This window comes from Lemur catta, chromosome 3 (assembly GCF_020740605.2).
Source record: "Lemur catta isolate mLemCat1 chromosome 3, mLemCat1.pri, whole genome shotgun sequence".
Classification (NCBI taxonomy): domain Eukaryota; kingdom Metazoa; phylum Chordata; class Mammalia; order Primates; family Lemuridae; genus Lemur; species Lemur catta.
The window spans coordinates 78,091,381-78,116,119 of NC_059130.1; the positions used below are offsets into that span (position 1 = coordinate 78,091,381).

Sequence of the window (24,739 nt, forward strand, 5' to 3'; positions counted from 1 at the left end):
CTTTTTAGAGTGTGAAAATACAGCCCACAGAGTGTGAAAAGATATTTGCATGACAATCCAGTGCAATAATGGATAAAAAACTTGAATTGACACTTCTCAAGAGAAGATATTCATGTAAACTAGCGTTCAACTGGGAAATGTCATCAGAAAAATCCGAATTGAAACCTCATGAACTACCACTACATCCTCACTAGAATGGCAAAATAGAAAAGAAGGAAAATACTGGGTAGATTTCTCCCCCCCAGGGTGAGGATGCGGAATAACTGGAACTCTCATAATCTGCTGGTGGGAGTATAAAAACCACTTTGGAAAACTGTTCGGCAACATCTAAACCTGTATATAGGCATACCTTACAGCCCAGAAATTCTACTGCAAGGTATATTCCCAACAGAAATGTATACATATATTCTCTGGAAGACAAATGCCATAATGTACATTGCAGCCTAATTCATAGTAGCCTCAAATTTGAAAATACCCAGATGTCCATCAACAGTTGAATAGATAAACAGATTGTGATGTTTATCTAATGGACTACGGGGACAGTGATCTACAACTAAAAATAACAATGTGGCTGAATATCACAAACATAATGTTGAGTAGAAAAAAACTACATATAAAAGATTACATATTGTATAACTCCACTTGCATAAAGCACAAAAATAAAACTAATCAATACTGTTAAGTTAGGATAACTAAAATGTTCTTAGTTTCTGGAGTGCCAGTAATGTTCTGTCTCTTGAACTGGGTGCTGATTGCCCAGGTATGTATAATTTATGAAAATTGAATGAGCTGTACACTTAATGTGTACTTTATTCCTTTTATTTCTATGCCAATAAACCACCAGACTGTCCTGTAAATAAAGTCTTGAACAACAGCAATTTCTTTAGACATGTTATATAATTGATTAAGTAGATTTTAACTTTTGCACTGCATAGTTTGGTGTGGGTTATATTACATTTCCCAAGCTACATTCTGTAGGACACTGGTATCTATCTAGAGATGTTTGTAGGTGTTCGTAGCATTAAAACATAATTTTATAGTCTAATAGATATGAGAAAAGGAGATCTTACCCCCTTAAAAATTTATAAAGCACAGTGAGTAGACATAGGTAATAATAGCTAATAATTATTAGTTCCCATATGCCAAGTGTACATTATCACTTTTAATCCTCTCCACAACCCAATAAGGTAGATAATGTTACCACCCGTACACAGGTAAAGAAACGGAAGTTTAGAGAAGTAAAATAACAGCTTAAGTTTACAAAGCTTCACATCTGGCAGACTTCCTTTAATCATTGTGCTAGAGTAACTGATACTATGGTTTACTGTCTTATTTTGTCTTCCCAGCATCTCTTCCTGCTGGAATTAGCATCTTTTAAATCACTCCTTACTCTGTTCTGGTAATGTGACTCTTTATTGCAAGACTACCAAATTGTTACATAACCCCACTCTCTGGACAATTGATTGGTCCAGGGGTAGGCACGTGACCTAAACCCAGTCACAAAGCCCAGTTAGTTCTAAAGGATTTATAAAGTTGGAAGTACGAAAAGAGAATACTTCTCAGATGGAGATCTTCAAGCAGACCTGTTAACTGGAGCCATGTTCTTCACCATGTAGATAAACAGGTTTGCAATAGGAGGAGAGAAAGGAGCCATAACCAGAGAGAAGAGAGATATGAAACAGAGTCCTTTTTGTCTTCTGGTTTCTTCCTCCTGTTCATCCCGAAGCCTTGCTGAATCTCAGCCTTCCTTCAATTATGGGAGATATACGACTATTCCTCCAATAAATTCCCCCTTTTTGTCTTAAAAGATAAATAAGTCTACCTTTAATTTTTTACTGATAAAAGAAGTTTAATACAGTACATTAGGTTATTTCAGGGTTTCTCAACCTCAGTACTGTTGACTTGTGGGCTGGGTACTTCTTTGTGGTAGAGGCTATTCTATATATTATAGGATGTTTAACAGCATCTCTGGCCTCTACCCATTAGATGCCAGTAACATCCTCTCTTTGCCCAACTCTTGGCACAATCAAAATGTCTCCAGACAGTGCCAGATATTTCCTATAGGGCCAAATTGCCCCCAGTTGAAAACCACTAGCTTACCTAAGTTCTTGAGAAATTTTGAAATAAATAAACCTATTCAACTTGATTTAACCCAGTAATTTCCCATAGATATTTGACTGTGCAAACCCCTTTCCCCCATCCCTATTCATGGAATTATGAGTACTCCATGGAACATAGGTGTGGGGAAAGTTAGATTAATATATACCCTGATACCATCAAGAAGAAATTTATAAATGTTATCTTAGGGTCAAGTACTTATGCAGACACTTGGTCTCATCTCAGGTCTTTGAATGCAGCACAGGAAAAACAGCTCTCAGCTTGTGATTCCCATATCAGGAATAACTAAATTATGAAAAAAAAGAAATAAAGTGACTATATATATATACACATTCATTCAACAAATGCATCTTGTACATTGATGCTAAATATTGTGTCAGATGCTAAGGCTACACAGATGAATAAAACCTGTTTTGTTCCTTGAGGAGCTTACGTTAGTCTCCTGGGAGAATGGGAGATAGACAAATAAGTTATTAGAACATAGTATGGTGTTATGATGGCCAGTATGACCTATAGATATGTCTAATAGATTTCTACAAAACTAGAAGATAACTGCAATTTAGAAAGTAGGATGCTTTTAAAACATATTCTTAGCCAGTCAGAACAAATAGTCTACTATTTTCTGATATGAGTGCTCAGTAAATGTTAATGATGAGAATAAAGTACTACAGAACAAGTTTCTAAATAAATTTACTTTCGAAGGCTAGTGAATAATCAGTCAATATAAATCACAATATTTCTATGTAAGTATATATTGTCTAGCAATAAAATTAAAATTATTTTCAGAATTCTAGAAGGGAAATGAAATATTAAGCTAATTTTTAATCAATTATTAATCTAGTTCCCTTTTCCAAAATTGTTAACATTGTAACAGAAAAGGGGGAGATCAAAACCTGAGTCTCCAGCCAGCATCATGGTCAAAGAAGGATATGACCATGCCCCAGAATACATTTTCTTTTCACATGTATTGTAGGTTGTATGTAGGTTTTTATAATCCAAGTAAAGGATTTATTTCTAAAAAAATAAATAAAGGATTCCAGCAAAATGGTTTTCTTTGAAAAGAATTAGTGGTTAATGGATGTATCATTTTATTTACATGTTTAACTTTCTTAATTCTATTGTAATTTCTGTTATAAGTTTCATTTAAAAGTGAATAGCTGAATCTCATATACTTTCTTGTGTTGTTTTTCATCCCCAGAAAATCTCATGCTCTTTTAAAAATTCTTATTTTGATAAAAATGTTAAATGCACTAAAAATACAAATTAAATAGAAACATAGTTTTGTTTATTTAAACCAAAATCTTAAGACCCTTAAAAACTGCAAATAAGATTTCCCACTGGTAAAAATGTCTATAAATGTCTTCGCAAAGCTTGGAGAATTTTTTTAAGCTTTAGATTTTTTTAATAATTTCAAATTTATAGAAAATTTGCAAGAATATTAAAAAGAACTCCTGAACCCTTCCTCCAGATTTATAAATTGTTAACATTTTGTTACATGTATTTTCATTCCCTGTGTCACACATGTGCATACACAGATATACACATGTACTCAAACTTTTTTTCTAATATTTGAGAAATTACAGACATCCCCTTTAACACTAAATCCTTCAGGTGTATTTCCTAAGAAGAATATTCTTTTATTTAACGAGAGTACAAACAAATCAAGAAATTTAACGTTGATACAATTACTGTTACCAATAGATAGTCCGTATTCAAATTTTCCAAGTCATATTCTTTATTGCAGTTTTTCCCTTGATCCAGGATTCAATCCAAGATCACACATTGCATTAATAGTTTTTAAAGTTTCCATCAATCTGGAATAGTTTTGAAACCTTTTTTTGTCTTCTCTGACAGTAATATTTTTAGAGTACAAGCTGTTTTTTGTACAGTGTTCCTCAGTTAGGTTTGTCTTATGTTTTGTCATTATTATATTCATGTTATATACTTTTTGGCAAGAATATTATAAGAAAAAGTCCTTCTTGGTACATTATATTAAGAAATATTTTGTCCTATTATCGATGAACTTTAATTGCTTAAGGTGATGTTCACCAGGTTTATCTACTATAAAATTAATCATTTTCCCTTTTAATTAATAAATACTTTGTGGAGAGTTACTTTGAGACCATGTTTCACTCAGTAACTTTAACATACATTGATGATTGTTGACTAAATCAGTTACTACTATAATGATTGCATAGTGATGATTTTCTAACTCCTGTATTTATTAGCTGGCCTTCTACTAATTGGCCTTTTAAAAATTCATCTGTTTGTAATAATACAGGATTTTTCCTTGACTTCCCCCTTTCCATATTTCCATCCCATTTCAAACAAATCTGTCTTCTAAAAGCAGCAATAAATTTGCACAATTTGTTTAGTCCTATAACATACAAAAAATAGTTTTAGAATTCCTGCACTCACAGCATTGCTAGAAACAAAATGCTAAGCATCCTAGATTTGTTTTCAGTCTTTGTTTTTAGATTGAAGGTATATAGCCAAATTACTGTGTTTAAAAATTACTCAGGTTAGTTCTTCATTTGAAGAATTAGTTATTTTGTTGGAATAGTTTGGTTCTTTTGTTTCTGTTTGTATTTGATTTTACTTTTTTTCCTCATCCTTTATACTTTGTTTTTTGACTATATAAAACATTAATATGGTTCTAAAAGTCAAATATACTCAAAAAAGTATACTCAGGTAAGTGTTACTCCCTCCCCTATTTCTTCTGCCTACTTCCTGTAGGTAACCAAATTCATTGGTTTCTTATTTACCTTTCATATTTTTATTTTCATAAATTGAAAAGTTTTATTTTTTTATCTTATACAAAAGATGGCATACCTGATATATACTCTTTTGCACTTTGCTTTTATCATTTATGAATATGTTCTAAAATCACTCTCTCTTAATCAACTTGGAGAATTTTAAATGTAAGAATTCTCCCAACAGAAAAATACAGTCCCATGTTCTAGGTTTAAAAATGTTTTTCTTCAGAAAACAAGCAGTTAGTGGCATGTCAGTAACACACATTCATTAAAAAAAAAATTAACTACACATTAATATTTTATGTGAACTTCCATATCCTTTATGTCCTCCAAGGAAAATATATAATTCACTGCCATTGGCTTTTCTTCCTCTTGGCAATTTGCTGCTGGCAATGCTATGAAAATGCAATAATGGTGACTATCCCTCTGTTAGATTTATTTTCATTAAACTTTTTACATTCAGGTAATTGTAGATTCACTTGCCATGGCAAGAGATAAAATAGAGAATGTATACCTTTTTCCCAATTTCCTGACATGATAACATCTAGGAGATTAACATTGATGCAATCTACTGATTGTATTCAGATTTGCTCAGTTTTACATATACTCATTTGTGTGTGTGTGTGTGTGTATGTGTGTATTTAGTTCTGTGCAATTTTATCACAAGCAGGTTTTTGTATCCACCACTACAAGACACAGAACAGTTCCATCACCACAAGGATCCCACCTGTTGTATAGGACTTAATTTTAATCATTGGTTTATTCTCTTGTAGACAGAAGAGTAACCTTTTTAGATGTGTATTTTCTGTGCTAAAACAAAAAACAAAACCTTTTTAATAGAAATGAGTTATGCCAGAACTAGGTTATTTTTGTCATCATTTTGTTTTGCTTTATGTATACAATGTAATTGTGACAACCACTGGTCAGTATTCTCAGTTTCTCTTTACTGTTTTTTTTTTTTTTTTTGAGACAGAGTCTCGCTCTTTTGCCCTGGCTAAAGTTCCGTGATGTCAGCCTAGCTCACAGCAACCTCAAACTCCTGGGCTTAATCAATCCTTCTGCCTCAACCTTCCGAGTAACTGGGACTACAGGCATGCGCCACCATGCCCGGCTAATTTTTTCTATATATTTTTAGTTGTCCAGATAATTTCTTTCTATTTTTTAGTAGAGACGGGGTCTCGCTCTTGCTCAGGCTAGTCTTGAACTCCTGACCCTGAGCGATCCTCCCACCTTGGCCTCCCAGAATGCTAGGATTACAGGCGTGACCCACAGCGGCCGGCCTCTTTACTGTCTTTTAAGTATTTAGTCATGCAACAGAAAGTGACTTATGGATCACTTTCTGCTCAAGTGATGGTCTCTAGGGATAAGTCTATCAAAAAATTAGGATGAAGATATAGTTTTATGCCTATATACTACTGTAGGTGAGCAAACTCTAAGAGGGAAAGCAATATTTAAAAGAGACTTGTTTCAACTACTTAAAATTTTTGACATGAAAGACTGAAAGCCAAAGATCAGGAACAAAACAAGGACACCTGCTTTCACCACTGGTATTCAGTATTGTACTAGAAATTCTAGCCAGAGCAATTAGAAAAGAAAAAGAAATAAAAGGCATTTAAACTGGAAATGAAGAAGTAAAACTTAAATCTTTTGCAAATGACATGATCCTATGTATAGAAAATCCCAAAGAATGTGCAAGAAGCTACTAGAGCTAATAAACAAATTCAGCAAAGCTACAGGATATAAGATCAACACACAAAAATCAGTTGTTTTTCTATACACCTATAATGAACAATTTGAACAGGAAATTAAGAAAGCAATCCATTTACAGTAGCATCTAAAAAGATAAAATGCCCAGGAATAAATTTAACCAGAGAGGTGAAGAACTTACACACTGGAAACTACAAAGCATTGCTGAAAGAAATTAAAGAAAACCTAAATAAATGGAAAGATATCTTGTATTCATGGACAAGAAGATATAATATTATTAAGATGTTACTATTACTACCCAAAGCAATCTATGGATTCAATGCCATCCCTATCATTTTTGTGCAGAATGACTAAACAGCTTTTTTTGCAGAAATGGAAAAACCTAGCCTCAAATTTATATGGAATTGCAAGAGACCCCAAATAGGCAAAACAGTCTTGAGAAAGAAGAACAAAGTTGGAGACTCCCACTTCCTGATTTCAAAACTTACTTTAAAGCTACAGTAGTCAAAACAGTTTGATACTGGCATAAAAATAGACATATAGACCAATGGAATAGAATTAAGAGTCCAAAAATAAACCCATGCATCTATGGCCAATTGATTTTGACAAGGGTGCCAAGTCCATTTAATGGAGAAAGAATAGACTCTTCAGCAAATGTTGCTGGCACAACAAGATTTCCATATACAAAAGAATGAAGTTGGAACCCTTCCTCACACCATGTAGAAAAATTAACTCAAAATAGATCAATGACCTAAATATAAGGACTAAAGCACTAAAACCATTTATAAAAGGAAATATAGGGGTAAATCTTCATGACCTTAAATTTGGCAGTAGAGTTTTAGATAATAAAACTAAAAGACAAACAAAGACAAATAAATTTGGATTTTATCAAAGTTAAAAACTTTTGTGCTTCAAAGTATACCATCAAGAAAATGAAAAGTAGGAGTGGGGGAGGTGGGGATGGGTATGTTCACACCTAACGGGTACAGTGCGCACTATCTGGGGCATGAGCAGGCTTGCAGCTCTAACTCGGGTGGTACAAAGGCAATATACGTAACCTGAACATTTGTACCCCCGTAATATTCTGAAATAAAAAGAAAAGTGAAAAGACAACCCATAGAATGGGAGAAAATATTTTCAAATCACGTATCTCTTAAGGATTTAATATCCAGAATGAAGAATTCCTAAAACTCAACAACAAAAAGACAGTCCAATTTAAAAATAGGCAAAGACTTTAATAGGCATTCCTTCAAAGAAGTTATACAAATAGCCAATAAGCACATGAAAAGATGTTGAACATCATTAGTCATTAAATAAATGCAAATCAAACGCACAGTGAAATACTACCTTACACCTACTAGGATAGCTCTTTAAACAAAAAAAAAAAAAATGGAAAATAACAAGTGTGAATAAAAATGTGGAGAAATTGGAACCCCTTATACATTGTAGCTCCTGTGGAAAACAGTGTGGTAGTTCCTCAAAAAGTTAAACATAGAATTACCATGTGACCAAGCAATTCTATTTGCATGCTCAAAAGCATTGAGAACAATGACTCCAATAGATATTTGTACACCAGTGTTCATTCTAGCATTATTCACAATAGCCAAAAGATGGAAACAACCCAAATGTTCATTAACAGATGAATGGATAACCAAAATGTGGTATATATACATACAATGGATTATTATTCAGTTATAAAAAGGAATGAAGTTCTGATACATGCTACAATGTGGATGAACCTTCAAAACATTATGCTAAGTGAAATAAGCCAGACACATAAGGACAAATATTGTAAGATTCCAATTGTATGCAATATCTAAAATACACAAATTCAAAGAGACAGAAAGTAGATTAGAGGTTACTAGAGGTTGGGGACAGGGGTCATGAGGAATTATTGCTTATTGGTTACACAGCTTCTACTTGTAGGAATAGAAATTTTTTGGAAATTGATAGTGGTCATGGTTGTGCAACATTGTGAATGTAATGAATTTCTCTGAATTGTACACTTAAAAATGTTTACAATGAGGGTCAGGTGCAGCAGTAGCTCATGCCTGTAATCCCAGCACTTTGGGAGGCCAAGGCAGAAGGATTACTTGAGGCCAAGAGTTGGAGACCAGCCTGGGCAACATAGTGAGACCTTGTCTCTATAAGAAATTTAGTAAGGCGTGGTGGTACGTACCTGTAGTCCTAGCTACTCGGGAGGCTGAGGCAAGAGGACCACTTGAGCCTAGGAGTTGAAGGTTGCAGTGAATTATGATCATGCCACTGCACTGTAACCTGGGTGACAGAGCAAAGCCCTGTCTCAAAAAAAAAGTTTAAAATGACAAATTCTGTTGTATGTATTTTACCACAGTAAAAAAAATTTTTAAATAGGCCTAAACATGGGGGGATTTTTTTTTGACAAGAAGGTATCAATGTTATTTATATTGACCAGATTTTTTTATTTGACCAGTCTTCAGGAAAAATACTTTTAATTAATTTTAATATGCATAAGAATCACCTGGAGAGGCATATTTCTAGTTCCCATCTAGAGACATTCTTGATTAGTAGATCTTGGTTACAGCCTAGGAATTTCTATTTTAACAATCTAACTGAGAAATTCTGATGCCAGTCATAAGTGAATTATACTTTTGGAAATATAGTGTAATGATTAAGAACATAGAGCCAAACACACCTGGGTCCAAGTTCTGACTCTGCCCCTTGTTATGTAACCCTGGATAATTAAATAATTTCTTTGTGCTTCAGTTTTCATATCTGTAAAATGGAGATAATATTTATTACAGACAGTTTTGAAAATTAAATATGATATAGCTTGTAAAGTAACAAATATGTTGCCTTGAACTTAGAAAGCACTCAAAAATGCTAGCCATATATTCATTGTTATCATAATCCAACTATCATCCAAAATAATTGAGTGACCTATTTACCTTTTTCTGTATGAATCATAGTATTGTAAGGATAAAGAAAAATCTGAGGATTTCATCTCTGTTGTGTAGATGTATCTCTCAAGACTTGAGATTTTATAAAAATATAATTTCTTAGAGGTAGTAACTTTCAGATAACAGTTTTATTTTTTGTTTTTATTTCAGAATATTACGGGGATACAAACATTCTGGTTGTATATAATGCCTTTGCCTCGCCCAAGCTAGGGCTACAAGCATGCCCTTCCGCCATACAGTGCTACTCAGATAACAGCTTTTAGTAACGGAATGAATTAAGAGTTTATTTGTGGCTTTTTAGAGTATTGTATTAGCTGAATGGTAAGGCAGAAATCTGAATATAAGAGTTTAATTTCAATATGGAAGAAGTAAAGATTGGGTTAGACCATGTTTTTGAGAACTAATTTGTGAAAGAAAGAATATTTGTTGAATTAACAAGTAAAAGGAGAGTTAAACAGCATCAGGGGCTTAGCAAAATCACATACTTCTGATATTGACTATCAGTACTGCTATAAGGTTTTTTTTCTGTAGCACTCACAGCTTAAGCCAGGAGCCAAAACGACAGTGAAATTCACGGTTACACATCAGAAAAACATATATGTGGCAGAAGGTTAAGGGGCTGAGATAATTAATTTTCTCAACAATGTAAATGAATTGATGAATCATGAAGTCTGTGACAGGAAAGAAGTAAAAGAAAGAGAAAACTAAAAGATGTGCATATTTCATTTGAATTTAGGGATGGATAGTTACCTGACCAGGTCTTTTTTATTTCGTTCATTGATCCATCAAGTATTTATTGGGTACCTATCATACTACAGACACCATATTAGATAACATGGGTTGTAACACTAAATAAGATACTGGTGTTCATGGAACTTGCCTGCCCTCATGGAACTTATAGTCTAATGAGGAAAATATATGTCAAACAATTGGAAGTTACAAAAAGGAGGGAAATCAGGATCATTAGAGGCCATTATCATGGCTTTTCAAGACTTTACCTCTTTACTATATCCACAGTTCCTATGCTGTTAGTACAGTAGGTACCATGGCTTGCATGCTAAGAATCTGTGAAAAATCACTGGGCTCCTTTTTCATCTACTCTTCTCCTTTGCTTCCCTTTCTTCTACGTCAAAGATGGCACAGCATCCTCTGAGTTAATGCTTGCTAACAACCTGCATCAAGAAATCTTAATTAGAAGCACCAATGTAATGACAGTTTTTCTTTGTTCTTTTAGTTCTCTCCTCAGAATACATCTGAGGAACTTTATAGAGAAAGGGAAAATGATGAAACTAAATTTGAAGCTAAGAATGGAAAATAATTGAAAGTGGTCAAGATAGGAAAAACCTAGAACTGGAGCAGAATGATAGTTTTGATAACCAAGTAATACATAACTTGCTTGGGACTGAAGAAATTAATATAGAGAGAGTTAAAAGCATAATTAATGGATATATCCAGTGCTTCCCCTAGATTTTATTTGGCTGCAGCATCTAATTTCAGTTGGTCTTTAGAGTAATAAAGACTTTCTCTTTGAGGAATATGAGAAAACTCAGTTTCACAATGAGACTCTTCTAAGCAAATTGAAAAAATGCACTGAAAATCCTGAATTTTTGACATAAGGCTTTCTTAACAGAAAAACTTAAGATGCTAAAAAAGAAAGCTGCTAGATTTTTACTCTAGTCATAAACAAGGAGAATGTTAATTCAAGGAGGACCAAGATTTCATATTTCTCAAATTGTGCTACAATAGTCTTTGATCATAATACAGGGTTTGATCGAATCTTGTAAGAATGCCATGAAACTGGTAGTAGTCACTCTATATCTAGATGCGGTAGCCCCATCAACATCTGAATGATTCAAAAGGCCATTATAAGATAAAGGATTTGATCCAATTTAGTCTAGCCAGAGGCAAATCTGTTTAAGAAAGGAACTGTATTCTGTAAGATATGAATGGCACCCACTGATGATACTTCTACTGACCAACTTGAAAGGGAGAGCAACAAAAACTTTGAAATTTTATACCATAATGAACTTGAGAAATATATTCTGAAGGCAGCTTAAAAGAAATGAAAGGTTATTGGTTTTCAGATATAAATAAATTAGTGAAGGAACATCAAGATGATATTAAAGACTAAGCAAATAATAGTGCTGTCTTAGGGCTGCAAAGTAGAATTTGAACCATGCATTGAAAATATAGAAAGAGGCTCTCAGTAGCAGTGAAAATTTACTTTCCAGTATAAGTGGGATTAAGTATGTTTATAAGAAGTGCCACTTTGTCTAGAATGAAGAAAGTGGCAGCCATATTTCCCTAAAATCTGCTCAGCAAATAGTTTATCTCCAAAGATTATAAAGCCTTCTCCAATGAATCAGAAGATGTGGAAAAGAACACACTTCCTGAATTTCTCAGGATTTAACATGAGAAATGTTAAATGACAGTTACAAAACTATTCATGGAATTTAGTTGCTATCAAGGTGGCTGAAAGAGTTGATTTCCTTTAGGAAGAAGAATATAGAAGAGGAGGAGAGGAAAGGAATTAAAAATGAGAAGAGCAATGGTGTGTCCACTAGTCTACTTGATCCTGCAGTGGAGAAAAATGTCCCTGAAAAAGCAGCTTAGGCATGTCAAGGATGTCTTGAAAACAACTTCCCCAGATAATTGATACTTAGTCCATACAACTCTCCAAGGTTGTAAAGACCTTTTGCTTAGCTGAGCTCCTCGGTAACTTTCTTAATTTGGGAGAGCTGCTAGTAGGTTCTTTAGGGATACTACACTGCACAACTCCTGGGGGTGCCATTCACATCTTATTCTATGTAAATGCCCATTGGAATTATTCAAGATGGCAGCCCTACGGGACCCAGCCTTTCCCACACAATTCCCTGAAGGTCAAAGGGAGTATTATCAGCTCTTTAAGATATAAGACAGTTTGGAAATACTCTTGCACTCCATTCCTCCCAAGAAAGGGATGGAAGATGGAAGGTAAGAAGCTCCCAGCAAAGTATTAATAGTTTATTTGCCTCCACCTTGCACCCTATGGCACTTAGTAGGCTTTGGCATCATGTAGAAGGTAGAGGGTCCCAGCTTGGGTGGGGGTCACTTACATCCTTTTATTCCTGCAGGCTTTTGGAGCCCAATGGGAGGGGCAGGAATCCTTTTATGTCACCATCTCTCAAACCTGAGGTTCCACTGTTAAGCAATTGGGACCTCAGACAGATGACTTTTACTTGAAAATACACAATAATAAAGTAAAATTTTTAAAGAAAAAAAAATCACACATAATTCTACTGTCCTCTCTTAATTTTTAATTTTTGCATAATGCTGTCAAGTCTCCATTTCTTATTTGCATACTTAGATATAATTTTTACTTAGATGAAACATACTGTACATATATATTGTGTATGAATATTTTAACATTTTGTCATATTTGTCCTATTTTTAATAGCACAGAAATTAATGTTGAACACTGATGTGATCTTGAAAAGCATTTAAATAGAATTTTTGGTTTCTCTCATAAAATTGATAATATAGATTTGTGCTATCTGAAACAGTAGTCACTAGCCACATGTGGCTAATGAGCACTTGAAATGTGGCTAGTCTGGAATGAGATGTGTTGTAAAGCACACATGGGATTTGAAAAAGAATATAAAATATCTCAATAATTTTTATATTGATTACATGTTGCAATGGTAATACTTTAGATATATTGAGTTAAAGAAAATATATTATTAAAATTAAGCTTACCTGTTTCTTTTTACTCCTTTCAATGTAGCTGCTAGAAAATTATAAATTACATATGTGACTTGCATTATATTTCTTTTAGACTGTGTTGATATAGATTATCACGTATGGCTGTGGGATCTTAAAATTGAAAAAGAAACTAAAATTACAACAATAAGGGAATGGTTAAATCGTCTTTGGTAGGTTTACTAGATAGAGTATTGTGCAGCCATTAAAATTACAGACATATGGACTGTGTGGCCCCAAAAATGTGTGTGATGTTATATTAAGTAAAGAAAGCATGATATAAAGTTATAAAATTTCTTTTAAAAACCTACAAGAATTTTTCCAAAATGCTAGCTGGAGATAAGTTCCAAAGGTAGAATTCCAAGTGAAGTTTTCTTCCTTTCCTTTGTTTACTTTCAAATTTAAAAGATTGCCCTCATACCTTTTTTCATATTGAAGTATATTAAAGTCATAAAACTTACTTTTTACTTAAAAAAGTCACTGCATGATACTGATTCATAGACTCAGATCAAGGTAAAGAAGAGAACAGCGGTGTATTTGTGTTCTCAAGGTGGCATTGTGGAGAAAGGAGTGGTTCAGTGAGAATGAGAGACAGTGACACTCTGAAAGAGGATAGTTGATAATATATATATATATTGTGCTTATAAAGGAATGAAAGAATGAAGGAGGGGCATTTATATCTTTTACCACTTTGAAAAATGTAAAGAAAGAATTAGAAAACTGAATCTAAGTTCTTTTAAAAAGAATTAAAGTTCTGAAAATGACTTGCTGTGTTTAAGTACTCTTGGTAAATATTTTTTTCTTCATTCCTAGATTCATGATGTTGCTATCTAAAGTTGAGAAATCATCAGAAGAAATCATAGAGATAATGCAAAATTTAAGTAGTATACAGGTTTGTCTTCTTTTCACATAGTTTTTCATACTTCTACTACCTCATTTGAAAAGGATAATAGGAAAAACGCCTCCGATTAGAGAATCTAATCCAGGAAAGCATTTATAGGGAATATGTTTAATTTACTTTTCATGGGAATTTTTTTCTTATAAGAACATTACTTTAACATTTTAGTAATATCTGACTTTTTTACGTTTAAGTAAATTTGTAGATTATGTTTACTCTAGTTAGTTAATAATAAATTGTTTTTATTCAGGCAATTTAGGGCTCATAATAGTTGACCTACCAGAAAAAGTTAAATTTCCTAACATAGAGGAAATTTTTCAAATGAAGGAAACAATGTATACTGCATTTTCTCTGGATTTGTCAATAGTTTTATATGTGTAGAGAATTTACTTAACTCATTTAAAATGGCTTTCTTTTAGGCTTTGGAGGGCAGTAGAGAGCTTGAAAATCTCATTGGTATCTCCTGTACATCACGTTTCTTGAAAAGAGAAATGCAGAAAACCAAAGAACTGAGTAAGAAGAATTTATGAGTTTTCAATGACAGCAATTTTAAAGATAAACTATAATTTTTCTCATTTAAATTTGAAAGACATCTTTATATATACCACTACTGGACATGTGATAAAAATGTTATTGCCTTCTTTAAATAAGAAGCCACATATCTTTTACCATGGTATGTTATTTTGGGGATTCTCTTGAATGTGAAGGAAAAGAATGTATTTTGGAAACTGGTAGTAGGCTTTTTTTATGTAATGCTCATTTTAAAAATAAGGTATAATAAAGTATTGTATTTTATACTTGATACCTATAAATATGTATTACTTTGAATTATTTTTGCCATAAAGTTTTTTCTTACAAATAATGAGGAATTATTCATATTCCATGTTAATTCTTAATATGGAATTTTTTTCTTTTAGTGACAAAAGTAACAAAACAAAAACTGTTTGAAAAGAAGAGTTCAGGACTTCTTCACAAAGGTAAAGAGTGGTGTTTTAGTTTATTACATAAAGAGCTACTTTCACCTCATTTCACACTTAAAACCAATCATCATGGGTTCTTTTTAATGTGTTCTTTTAAAAGACCATGAATCTCATTTGTTTAAAAGCCTTATATTGCATTTAGCAGAAGACAATATCTGATGAGATCAACTTCCCTGATGATTGAACTTTTTAAATATCCTTTGAAACACAATTTTCAGTGTAAGATTCAATTTTATCTTTTCATTAAAATTTCTTTTTAATAAAACAGAAAAATAGGGACAACAATGCACTGATACACTGCAGTTTTCAATGGTGCATTAGAAGGATACACAAAGCACTGAAAGTTATTTTGTAACCAGTAATCTGGAATCTTTCAAATCATTAATGATGTTTGATCTACTATGAACTCCTATGCCTCTGGGCATTTCATAGCATGGGAAACTAAATTAGCAGTTTTTAAATTCCCATAGGAAATACACAGCTATACCTCAATAAGCAAATTAATCATGGACTATACGATATTAAAACCTTAAACCAATGTAAAAGTGATCATTTTAATAGTACCAATATGGATGCCATTTAGCAATCTTTGCAGGTAGTATTAGGCCTTGAAATGAATAGCCATGTTTCAGTCTACCATTTTTCAGTGCCAATGACTACCAATAATTACTATATTTTTAATACTAGGATCAACAGATCTTTACAGCAACACTGCAAGATAGCTATACTGTATTATCATTGTCATCATAGACAAGGAACAAAGACACAAAAAATATTAAGTAACGTGCCCAAAGACACTGCTACTTAAGTGACAGAGCAGGGATTGCGACTAAAGACCAATCCGATCTCAAAAACTATGGTCTTTTCATGATTCCATGCTGTTTTTTCCTAAAACAAATGAAATCATCCGGTCATCCCAACTTTCAGATTCAAACTTGACACATAACTGAAACTGCTTCAACAATCTAGTATCAGTATGTTAAGGTTTAGAACTTTTAATAAGCCAGGAGTAAGTTTGTAATGGAAAGTGCTGGGATTCCCAGCAAATCAGATCCCAGGGTTAATAATGGCAGGGCAGCAGCCATGGCAAGACTCTTCCAAAGCTCATGTGGGAAGGGAATTGAGCAGGCTTCCTGAGCCTTTCACTTGAACGGCTGACTTCTGTGATCCCAAGAATCTAAGAACATGGCTTGGGATCTCTTCTGTCTTGCTTTAGTTGTATAATTTTATTAGAATGTGTAACTGAGTTTCAGTGATTTCAGTCTCTCCTAACTTGACAAAATTTAAAGGATCATAATGGGAAATTGAAATATTTATTATTTCCCAGCTAGAAAAAAATCTTTCTTCTCTATATTTTATGCCAATAGTGTGATTTTAAAAAAAAATCTGTAATTTCATAGAACTAATTAGAATCAGGCTTCACACAGTTGGCTTTTGCAAACAGCTTTGAGAAATGAAGGGGAAAAATTCTAGAACAAGTTAGTGAATTGTCATAGCTAATAATGTAAAAAAAAAATTCTCTGAAAATATTAATACTTCATTAAAATTTTTCCTTCTAGGGGATACTTTTTGTCATCTCCTTTCAGTTAGCCAATACATATCAATCAATTCTTTGTGTGTTTTTGCATGATCAGCCTTAAAATTATTTTCTATTATTTTAGGCATTAAGACTTGCCCATTACCAGATTTCCCAAAAGACTGAGTTTTGTTCATGCATAGAGGAGACTGTATTACTAAATTATGTTTTAAAATTTTTAATAATAGCTGGGCACAGTGGCTCATGCCTATAATCCAAGCAACTCTGGAGGCCAGGAATTCAAGACCCCATCTCTAAGAAAAAATGATGAAAAAAATCAGCCAGGTGCAGTGGTGCACACTTATAGCCCCAATCACTCTGGAGGCTGAGGCAGGAGGATCGCTTGAGCCCAGGATTTCAAAGCTGCAAAGAACTATGATCGTGCCATTTTACTCCAGCCTGAGCAAGAAAATAAGACCTCATCTCTTAAAAAAAAAAAAAAAAATTCTAATAAATCATTCATTTTATTTGTTGAGATTTAAATGAAAACTGAGTTTTAAAATATTTAAGATAGTATTTATATGTTAATATGTATTATATTGTATTTATATATTGGTCATCTTCCATTTCTGTTTCTTGGCAAGAGCTATATTAGCTCTTTATATTTCCTGAGGTATGCTAAACATCATTAGCTTTTCAACTAATTTTGGAAAATTAATGTTGCATGAAAAATAGATTAACACTTATATTTGTTGTAATTTGCATTTGAGCTATATAATTTTACTGAGTGTTTTTCCTACCTCTTTCTCTAGTTTCTAATGTGTATATTTTTAGTTTTGGAGGCCTTTTTTTCTTTTTGGGTTAAAGTTGATGTATAAACACAAACACACACTACTGTAAGTTTTCTTTACTAAGCTAACAATTTTCACCCATTTAAGAGAATTTTGCTAATTTTTTTGACATCTCAAACTAATTTGTTTTTTATGTTTCTTATTTTGAGATCTGGCCTTCAGCTTTTTTTTTTTTTTTTTTTTTGAGACAGAGTCTCACTCTGTTGCCCGGGCTAGAGTGAGTGCCATGGCGTCAGCCTAGCTCACAGCAACCTCAAACTCCTGGGCTTAAGCGATCCTACTGCCTCAGCCTCCCGAGTAGCTGGGACTACAGGCATGCACCACCATGCCCAGCTAATTTTTTCTATATATATTTTTAGTTGTCCAGATAATTTCTTTCTATTTTTAGCGGAGATGGGGTCTCGCTCAGGCTGGTCTCGAACTCCTGACCTCAAGCGATCCACCTGCCTCGGCCTCCCAGAGGGCTAGGATTACAGGCGTGAGCCACCGCGCCTGGCCTGGCCTTCAGCTTTTTATAGAAATTTCTACTTTGCCTTTTTCTTTTACTATGCTATTACCCAGAATTGTTTAAATTTAAAAATGTTTTAGGAATCTTCATAATATTAGAAATTATATAAAATATCTATTGAAAGTCAGCCCTTGACAGAAGTGTTTATTTAAAAAAAGAAAAGAAAAGAAAGAAAGAACTAAAAAAAAAGCAAAGAAATTATGTAAAATGAAAATCATCCTTATTATATGTATATGATTAGTTTCATTTAGGTACTTATGAAAATGAGAATAAAATGAGAGTAAGCCAATTACTTGTTTCGTTATCAAAAAAATGTCCTTGAGATCCTTTTTTTTTTTTTTTTTTTGAGACAAGAGTCTGACTCTGTTGCCTGGGCTAGAGTACCATGGTATCAGCCTAGCTCACTACAACCTCAAACTCCTGGGCTCAAGCGATCCTCCTGCCTCAGCCTCCTGAGTTGCTGGGACTATAGGGGTACACCACCACGCCCAGCTAATTTCTTTCTATTTTTAGTAGAGATGGGGTCTCGCTCTTGCTCAGGCTGGTCTCGAACTCCTGACCTTGAGCAATCCTCACACCTGTAATCCTAGCACTCTGGGAGGCCTAGGCAGGAGGATCGCTCAAGGTCAGGAGTTCGAGACCACCCTGAGCAAGAGCGAGACCCCCATCTCTACTGAAAAATAGAAAGAAATTAGCCAGATAACTCAAAATATATAGAAAAAGTTAGCCAGGCATGGTGGCGGCAGATGCCTGTAGTCCCAGCCACTCAGGAGGTTTGAGGTTGCTGTGAGCTAGGCTGACACCATGGCACTCTAGCCCAGGCAACAGAGTGAGACTCTGTCTCAAAAAAAAAAAAAATTTTTTTTTTCATAGAATAGTTTAATAGACAATACCAGGAGAATTCCAACATTTATGCTGTCATTGCCCCTTCAAATTAGTCTCTTAGTTCTATTTATTTTTTCATTTCAATGGCAGTTCCATTTAACTTCAGTCACGGTCTTTACTATAGGAAGAAGAGTGTATTTTTAAAAACAACAATAACAAGTGTTTTAAATAGACATCTGACATACATTCTTAAGGCTTTATATAACTTATTCAAGAGAAATTTAAAACACACACAATAACATGAAAAGGCACACTGAGATTTTTATAGTTTTCAAAAGAGCTGGACCTTGTAAATCAGGGAATGCCTTGATGGAGTGTATGAATAAAAGAGGATCTCCCCTGCTAAATACAAGTTTCTTAAACAAAGGAACTTCTTTCTTCAGTTACTTAGGAAATAAGCTTAACTTCGTTTTCCTCAATAATACTGGCTTTATGACTATTAGGAAAATAGTGAAATGAAAGGTTCTTTTTCTGTTAGATTTGGATGTGAATTTTCATAATTATTTTAAATTTGTTATGGTGAAGATTTAAAACTTATGACCGTTCAATGAGTTGATGCAGATGGAATGTCACATTATCATCACATGGTAAAGCATGAAATTTATTTACTTTACATAGTCAACCTCTACTTAAAACAACTTGATACAGATATTGCTTAGTCAATAGATGGCATTATATAGTACTTAGTGTTTTCATTTTTTTCTGGAGATATTAAAAAATACCATCATTGTTTGTCTATGACTAGTATTTCCAATAAACAAAATGTTTTTGAAAAGAATGTAAGCAAATTGTAGAGCAATTGCCAAGATACAAAATCTAGACATTTAGCTTCAGTCCAAAACATATTTTATCTGTTTTGAAAATAATTGTGTAGGTTGCAGTATGCATATTTTAAATGAAATGTAACCATCTGAACTTTACATTGTTCAAAAAAGTTGATTGTTTCAGCTGTTTATAATAGAAAATATTTCAGAATTTCTAGCTCTGTTCTTTAAAAAAGCATACACTATAATGTTCCTGTTTTCTTTAGCTAACTTAGTGTGTTCTTTCATTGTAAAATTCATCTTGGTTATAGGATTTTAAAGTTATCAAATTCTTAGACTACAGGACAAATTTTAAACTCCCTCTGTTCTAAGACTATAAAATAGTTTGATACTGCCTTTTCATTCTAACCACCCACTGAAGTATTTTTAAACATAAAAATATGTTGTTCTTTCCCCCACTCAGGCCTGAAAAGGTATTCATCGTATCAGCTAAATAATTTTACTCCCAGAAGATTACTAACCTTTTAGTTTTTTCTATTTTATCTTAACATTAAACAATATCTTTTTTCAAACAGATACGTCAATTTTAAAAGCACTGAGGTTTGAATTTTAGACATGATGAGTTTTAGGAGAAACAACAAAAATTCCCCCTTATGCTTTAACATTCTAGGTTTATCTGGAGATAAAAAATGGAGCTATTAATTTTGGTAGCACAAATATACATTAATGTACAACTGTAGTCCTCAGCTCTTTATAAGGATTCAGCTGTCATGTATGCTGTACGTGGGTCATACCTTTCCTATTAATAATGTTAATGCTCTTGTTTTACACTATTCTTCACTGTTTTGGGGATTCATTTCAACAGCTAAAAATGCTTACTTGAGATTTGTCTAGGATTTAAGTAAAAGCAAACTGTTTATTACTTTTCATAGCCTTTTTAATAATTTCTTCCATGTTTTAAATTTTTTTAATACTTTACTAGAAGTATGATAATTTTTCTTTTAAATAAAATCAGTAAAAAAAATTTTAAAACTATAGATTTGGACTCACTTAATAGCAATTATGTGCTTAAGAGGTGTAAATAACTTGCTATCAGACATTACAAATACCCAGGTGCTCTGTATGTGCTGATGACAACAAAATTGAAAAGAAAGACTGTAATAATTCTGACTGGTTTTCTCTGCAGAAGATATTGATTATTTGTGTGTGGTGAGAGATTTGGAAAATTCAATTAAAGGAGTTGTGCAAAGGTTTCATAAATTTTCCTTCTACAGCGTGTACACAGACATTGTTGCGTATTAAATCAATGCAACACTTCACAATATATTTTCTTTGAAACATAAAAATAAATAACATTTAAACAGTTCTGCTTACTACAGAAACAAATTTTATTTTCTGTGAAGCATTTAGTCATGTGCTATCACTGACTCATACACATTTGCCAGCTGTAACAAATTTTATAGACATTTTCCCCAGAGACATATCTCACATACTATGAATTTTTAAATGAGCAAATGGTGAAGAAGGGATGTCAGCAATATAAAAATTGATCAGGTAAAAGATAAAAGCATAAGTAAAGAGATTTGTATGGTAGTCTTAATAGGTTTTATTAAATAAAAATACTATAAAAAGACAGTAATGAATAGACTGAAGACCAACTGTTCTTGAGATGGAGAAAAATTATTCTGGCACATTTAGTAGAAATTGGCTTTATGTCACCTGACAGGTGAACTTTTTTTCCATTTTAACTCTTAGTCAAAAAAGCCCCACAAAAAAGAGTTGAATAAATTCTCTAAGTAAGTGGTTTATATATTTTAAACACATATATAATAGAGCAGATGTTTATAGTGTTATATAGCTACTTATACAGTTAAAAGCAGGACTTGAGTAATTATTAAATATTAGGTGATTTCTCCTCGAGCTCATACCTCAGATAGGAGGAGGATGGTCATTTTTATTCATACTATTCACATGCTTTAGCCCTCTGGAATCTCTCTTTCAGGACTCCAGGCCTCTCTGCTGCTTTTCCCTCTGCCTAGATTGCTCTTTCTTCCTTCTCTGTCTAGCAAACTACTGCTCATCTTTTAAGGTCTGTCTCAGATGTCACATCCTCTGAAGCTCTTTCCAGCTCTCCTAGGTAAAGCTAAATTGCCTCATCTTCTAGGCTGCCACAACACTTGTCTGAATTTTTATAAATGTATAATGTTGTAGTGCATTGTACCTGTCTGGTTACAGGACTCTTTCTGGGCCCCTCTTTAGCAAACAAACAAACAAGTCTTATCTCTGTACTGAAGCCCCAGAGCCTAGTACAGAACCTGGAAAGAAGGACCACAATACAGTGCAATGGATGTGTGAATTAATGACAACAAATGGCCACTCTAAGAATTTTTAAATATTTTCAAAAACTTATAAATTGCTATCTCCTTACACACTTCATTAATGTTTACTGAATGCCTATTATGAGCCAGGCATTGTTCTAGCATTGGGGATACACTGATATCAAGGCAGACATAGTCCTGCCCTCAGGAGTACAGAATCTAGCATAAATGACAAGTAATTATAATAAACTGTAAAAAGTATACTAACAATGGTATTAAGCATGCATTATACTAATAAATGTCTTGGCAGTTTTCATAACAAATTTTAAAATGTACATTCTGAAATTGAATCAGGCTAACCAGTAGTATATTGAAGTGAGAATTTGTAGCCCCCAAACGGCTATTTATTAATATAATGTAAAATAAAACTTTAGGTTATTTTAACTTCAGTTTGATTCAGCATTTATTCTGTATCATACATTGTGACAAGTTACTTTCACTATTTTCTGAAAAAAAAATCTTTCTTCTTTTATACAGAATGTCGTCTTGATAGCTATGAATTCCTTAAAGCCATTTTAAACTGAGGTACTGTTTTACCTTTCTAATTCAGTTTAACCTTGTTAAATTTCATTGTGTTTTGTTCAGATAGACACATTTTACTTACATTATCAGATTTGGTACTTTCAGTAAGGAAATAGGGGCATGAGCTTTGGAGCTTTAGTTGAAATTATATTTCATCTGTTAGGAGGGCACAAGATCTGTGAGTTAGAGGCTGATTAAAAAGGAACACTGTCGAGCTGACTAGGCTAGCTTTAAAAGTCAGAGAGGGCACATTTTTAACTGAGTGTAAAGAAGGCCCTTGATTGAGCACCTATTGCATAAATAGCTAAATAGATACCAACAGGTAGGTTATAATTTCTGTAAGACACATCTGACTGAACAAGATATAACAAATCTGTTAAATTTTGAAATGTGCTAAATTAAGTAAATAATTATAGATTAGTTATACCTTCAAAACAATTCCTACTGATTCTGCAATATAAGTAAAAATTATATTTATAAATAGCTTATTATATAATAACATGCTAGAAGCAATATGAGTCATGAAGTGGTATGAGTGTTTAGTGTACCTGTAACTCAACATTCACATTGAGAACTGGCATCATCCCAGACTTTGTGGCATCAATATTAATTAAGATTCTTAGAAGCTAACTAGGTGTTGCCTGCTGTCTCTTAGGGGAAAAAAATTAAAGCAAAATAAAAGAATTGTATTTTTATCCCTAAAATACTTTTTTTTGGAAATGTTATCTCAAGAAACAACCTGTTCTTAAGATATTGCAAGGATCTTATATAGAAAATTGTGTCATTTTCATTCCTTAAAATGTTCATTCTGTTGTATACAATAAATAATAGCTTACAATAACAGCTAACATTGAGCACTTCCTGTGTGTCAGTGTTATAAGTGCTTTGTACATATCCCATTTAATCTTTGCAACAACTTGTGAGGTTGATGCAGTTATTATCGTTATTTCATAGGTGAGGAAACTGAGGCACAAAAAGGCTAATTACCTGTCCCAGAATTACCTAAGAGACACAGCCAGGATACTAAGCTAAGTAGTCTGCTCCCAGAACATATCCTCTTGACCACTGCACAGTAATAATCTATGAATGTCAGGTTTCACCACTGGCCAAGGATTTTATATCCTACTAATATTAAGGGTATTTTATATATACACATATACCTATATTCATTCATTATAAGGTTAAACATTTTATAAAATTTCTGACTTATAAAAACCCAACAGAGAACTGTTGTATTAGATGGTGATCATAGATACATTTTCTTAACCTTGTGCCTGAGTTTCCTCACCTATAAAATAACTGGTTATTTGTTTAAGCAAATAAATATACACACTTAGTATATGATATTCTCATTAATAAACTTATGGGGAATTTAGAGTACTGAGAATAGCTTTCTGTTCATGGATTCTAGTAAAGATCATCACAATTTGAGGATGTCCTTTTTTTTTTTTTAAGAGACAGGGTCTCACTCTGTCACCCAGGCTGGAGTACAGTGGCATCATAATCATAGTTCACTGTAAACTCAAACTCTTGTACTTAAGCAATCCTCTCACCTCAGCCTCCCGAGTACCTGAGTAGCTAGGACATATAGGTGCATGCCACCACCCTGGCTAATTTTTTTTTTTTTTCATTTTTTTGTAAAGACAGGGTCTAGCTATGTTACCCAGGCTGGTCTTGAACTCCTGGCCTCAAGTGATCCTCCTGCTTCAGCCTCCCAAAGTCCTGAGATTATAGGCGTGAACTACCACACCTGGCCTGGATTTTGGTTTTGACTGTGTTTTCTTCTCATTTTGGGTACTTCGTTCATGATCTCATTTATTCCCTTTAGTTTTCACCTTAGTCTATATGGTTCCCAAATTTATTTGTGACCTCCCTCCTGAGCTATAAACCCACAATTTCAGCTGCCATACAATGTCCCTCAAGTATACTGATTCCATCATTTCCCCTTTGAAATTGTCCATCCTTCTACCTTTCTAGGGATTGTATCATTCCATTGATCAGGCTAAAAATCTCAAAATTCTCTCTATTTTTGTCTGCATATTCAAATTGCTTCCAAATCATATTACTTCTGAAAATGCTTAATTCTTTCCATGCCACTGGACTAGTTTCTTCCTTCATTACCTCTCTTCCAAATTATCATTATCCCCATTGTAACCAACCTCTCTGCCCTTTAGTCCCT

General features: G+C 33.4%; 1 protein-coding gene across 2 annotated transcripts in view; it reads left to right on the top strand.

Annotated features, from left to right (window-relative positions):
• Positions 1-24,739, top strand: part of LOC123635569 (integrin subunit beta 3 binding protein) — a 79,032-nt gene that overhangs the window by 51,845 nt on the left and 2,448 nt on the right. Inside the window, exons 5-8 of one of the 2 annotated variants that reach the window (XM_045547848.1) lie at positions 14,072-14,150; positions 14,576-14,669; positions 15,074-15,133; positions 22,516-22,562. In XM_045547848.1, coding sequence (XP_045403804.1) covers positions 14,072-14,150; positions 14,576-14,669; positions 15,074-15,133; positions 22,516-22,562 — 280 coding nt within the window. Of the gene's footprint in view, positions 1-14,071; positions 14,151-14,575; positions 14,670-15,073; positions 15,134-22,515; positions 22,563-24,739 lie in introns of those variants that run through there. The other variant, XM_045547849.1, reaches the window with a different exon arrangement.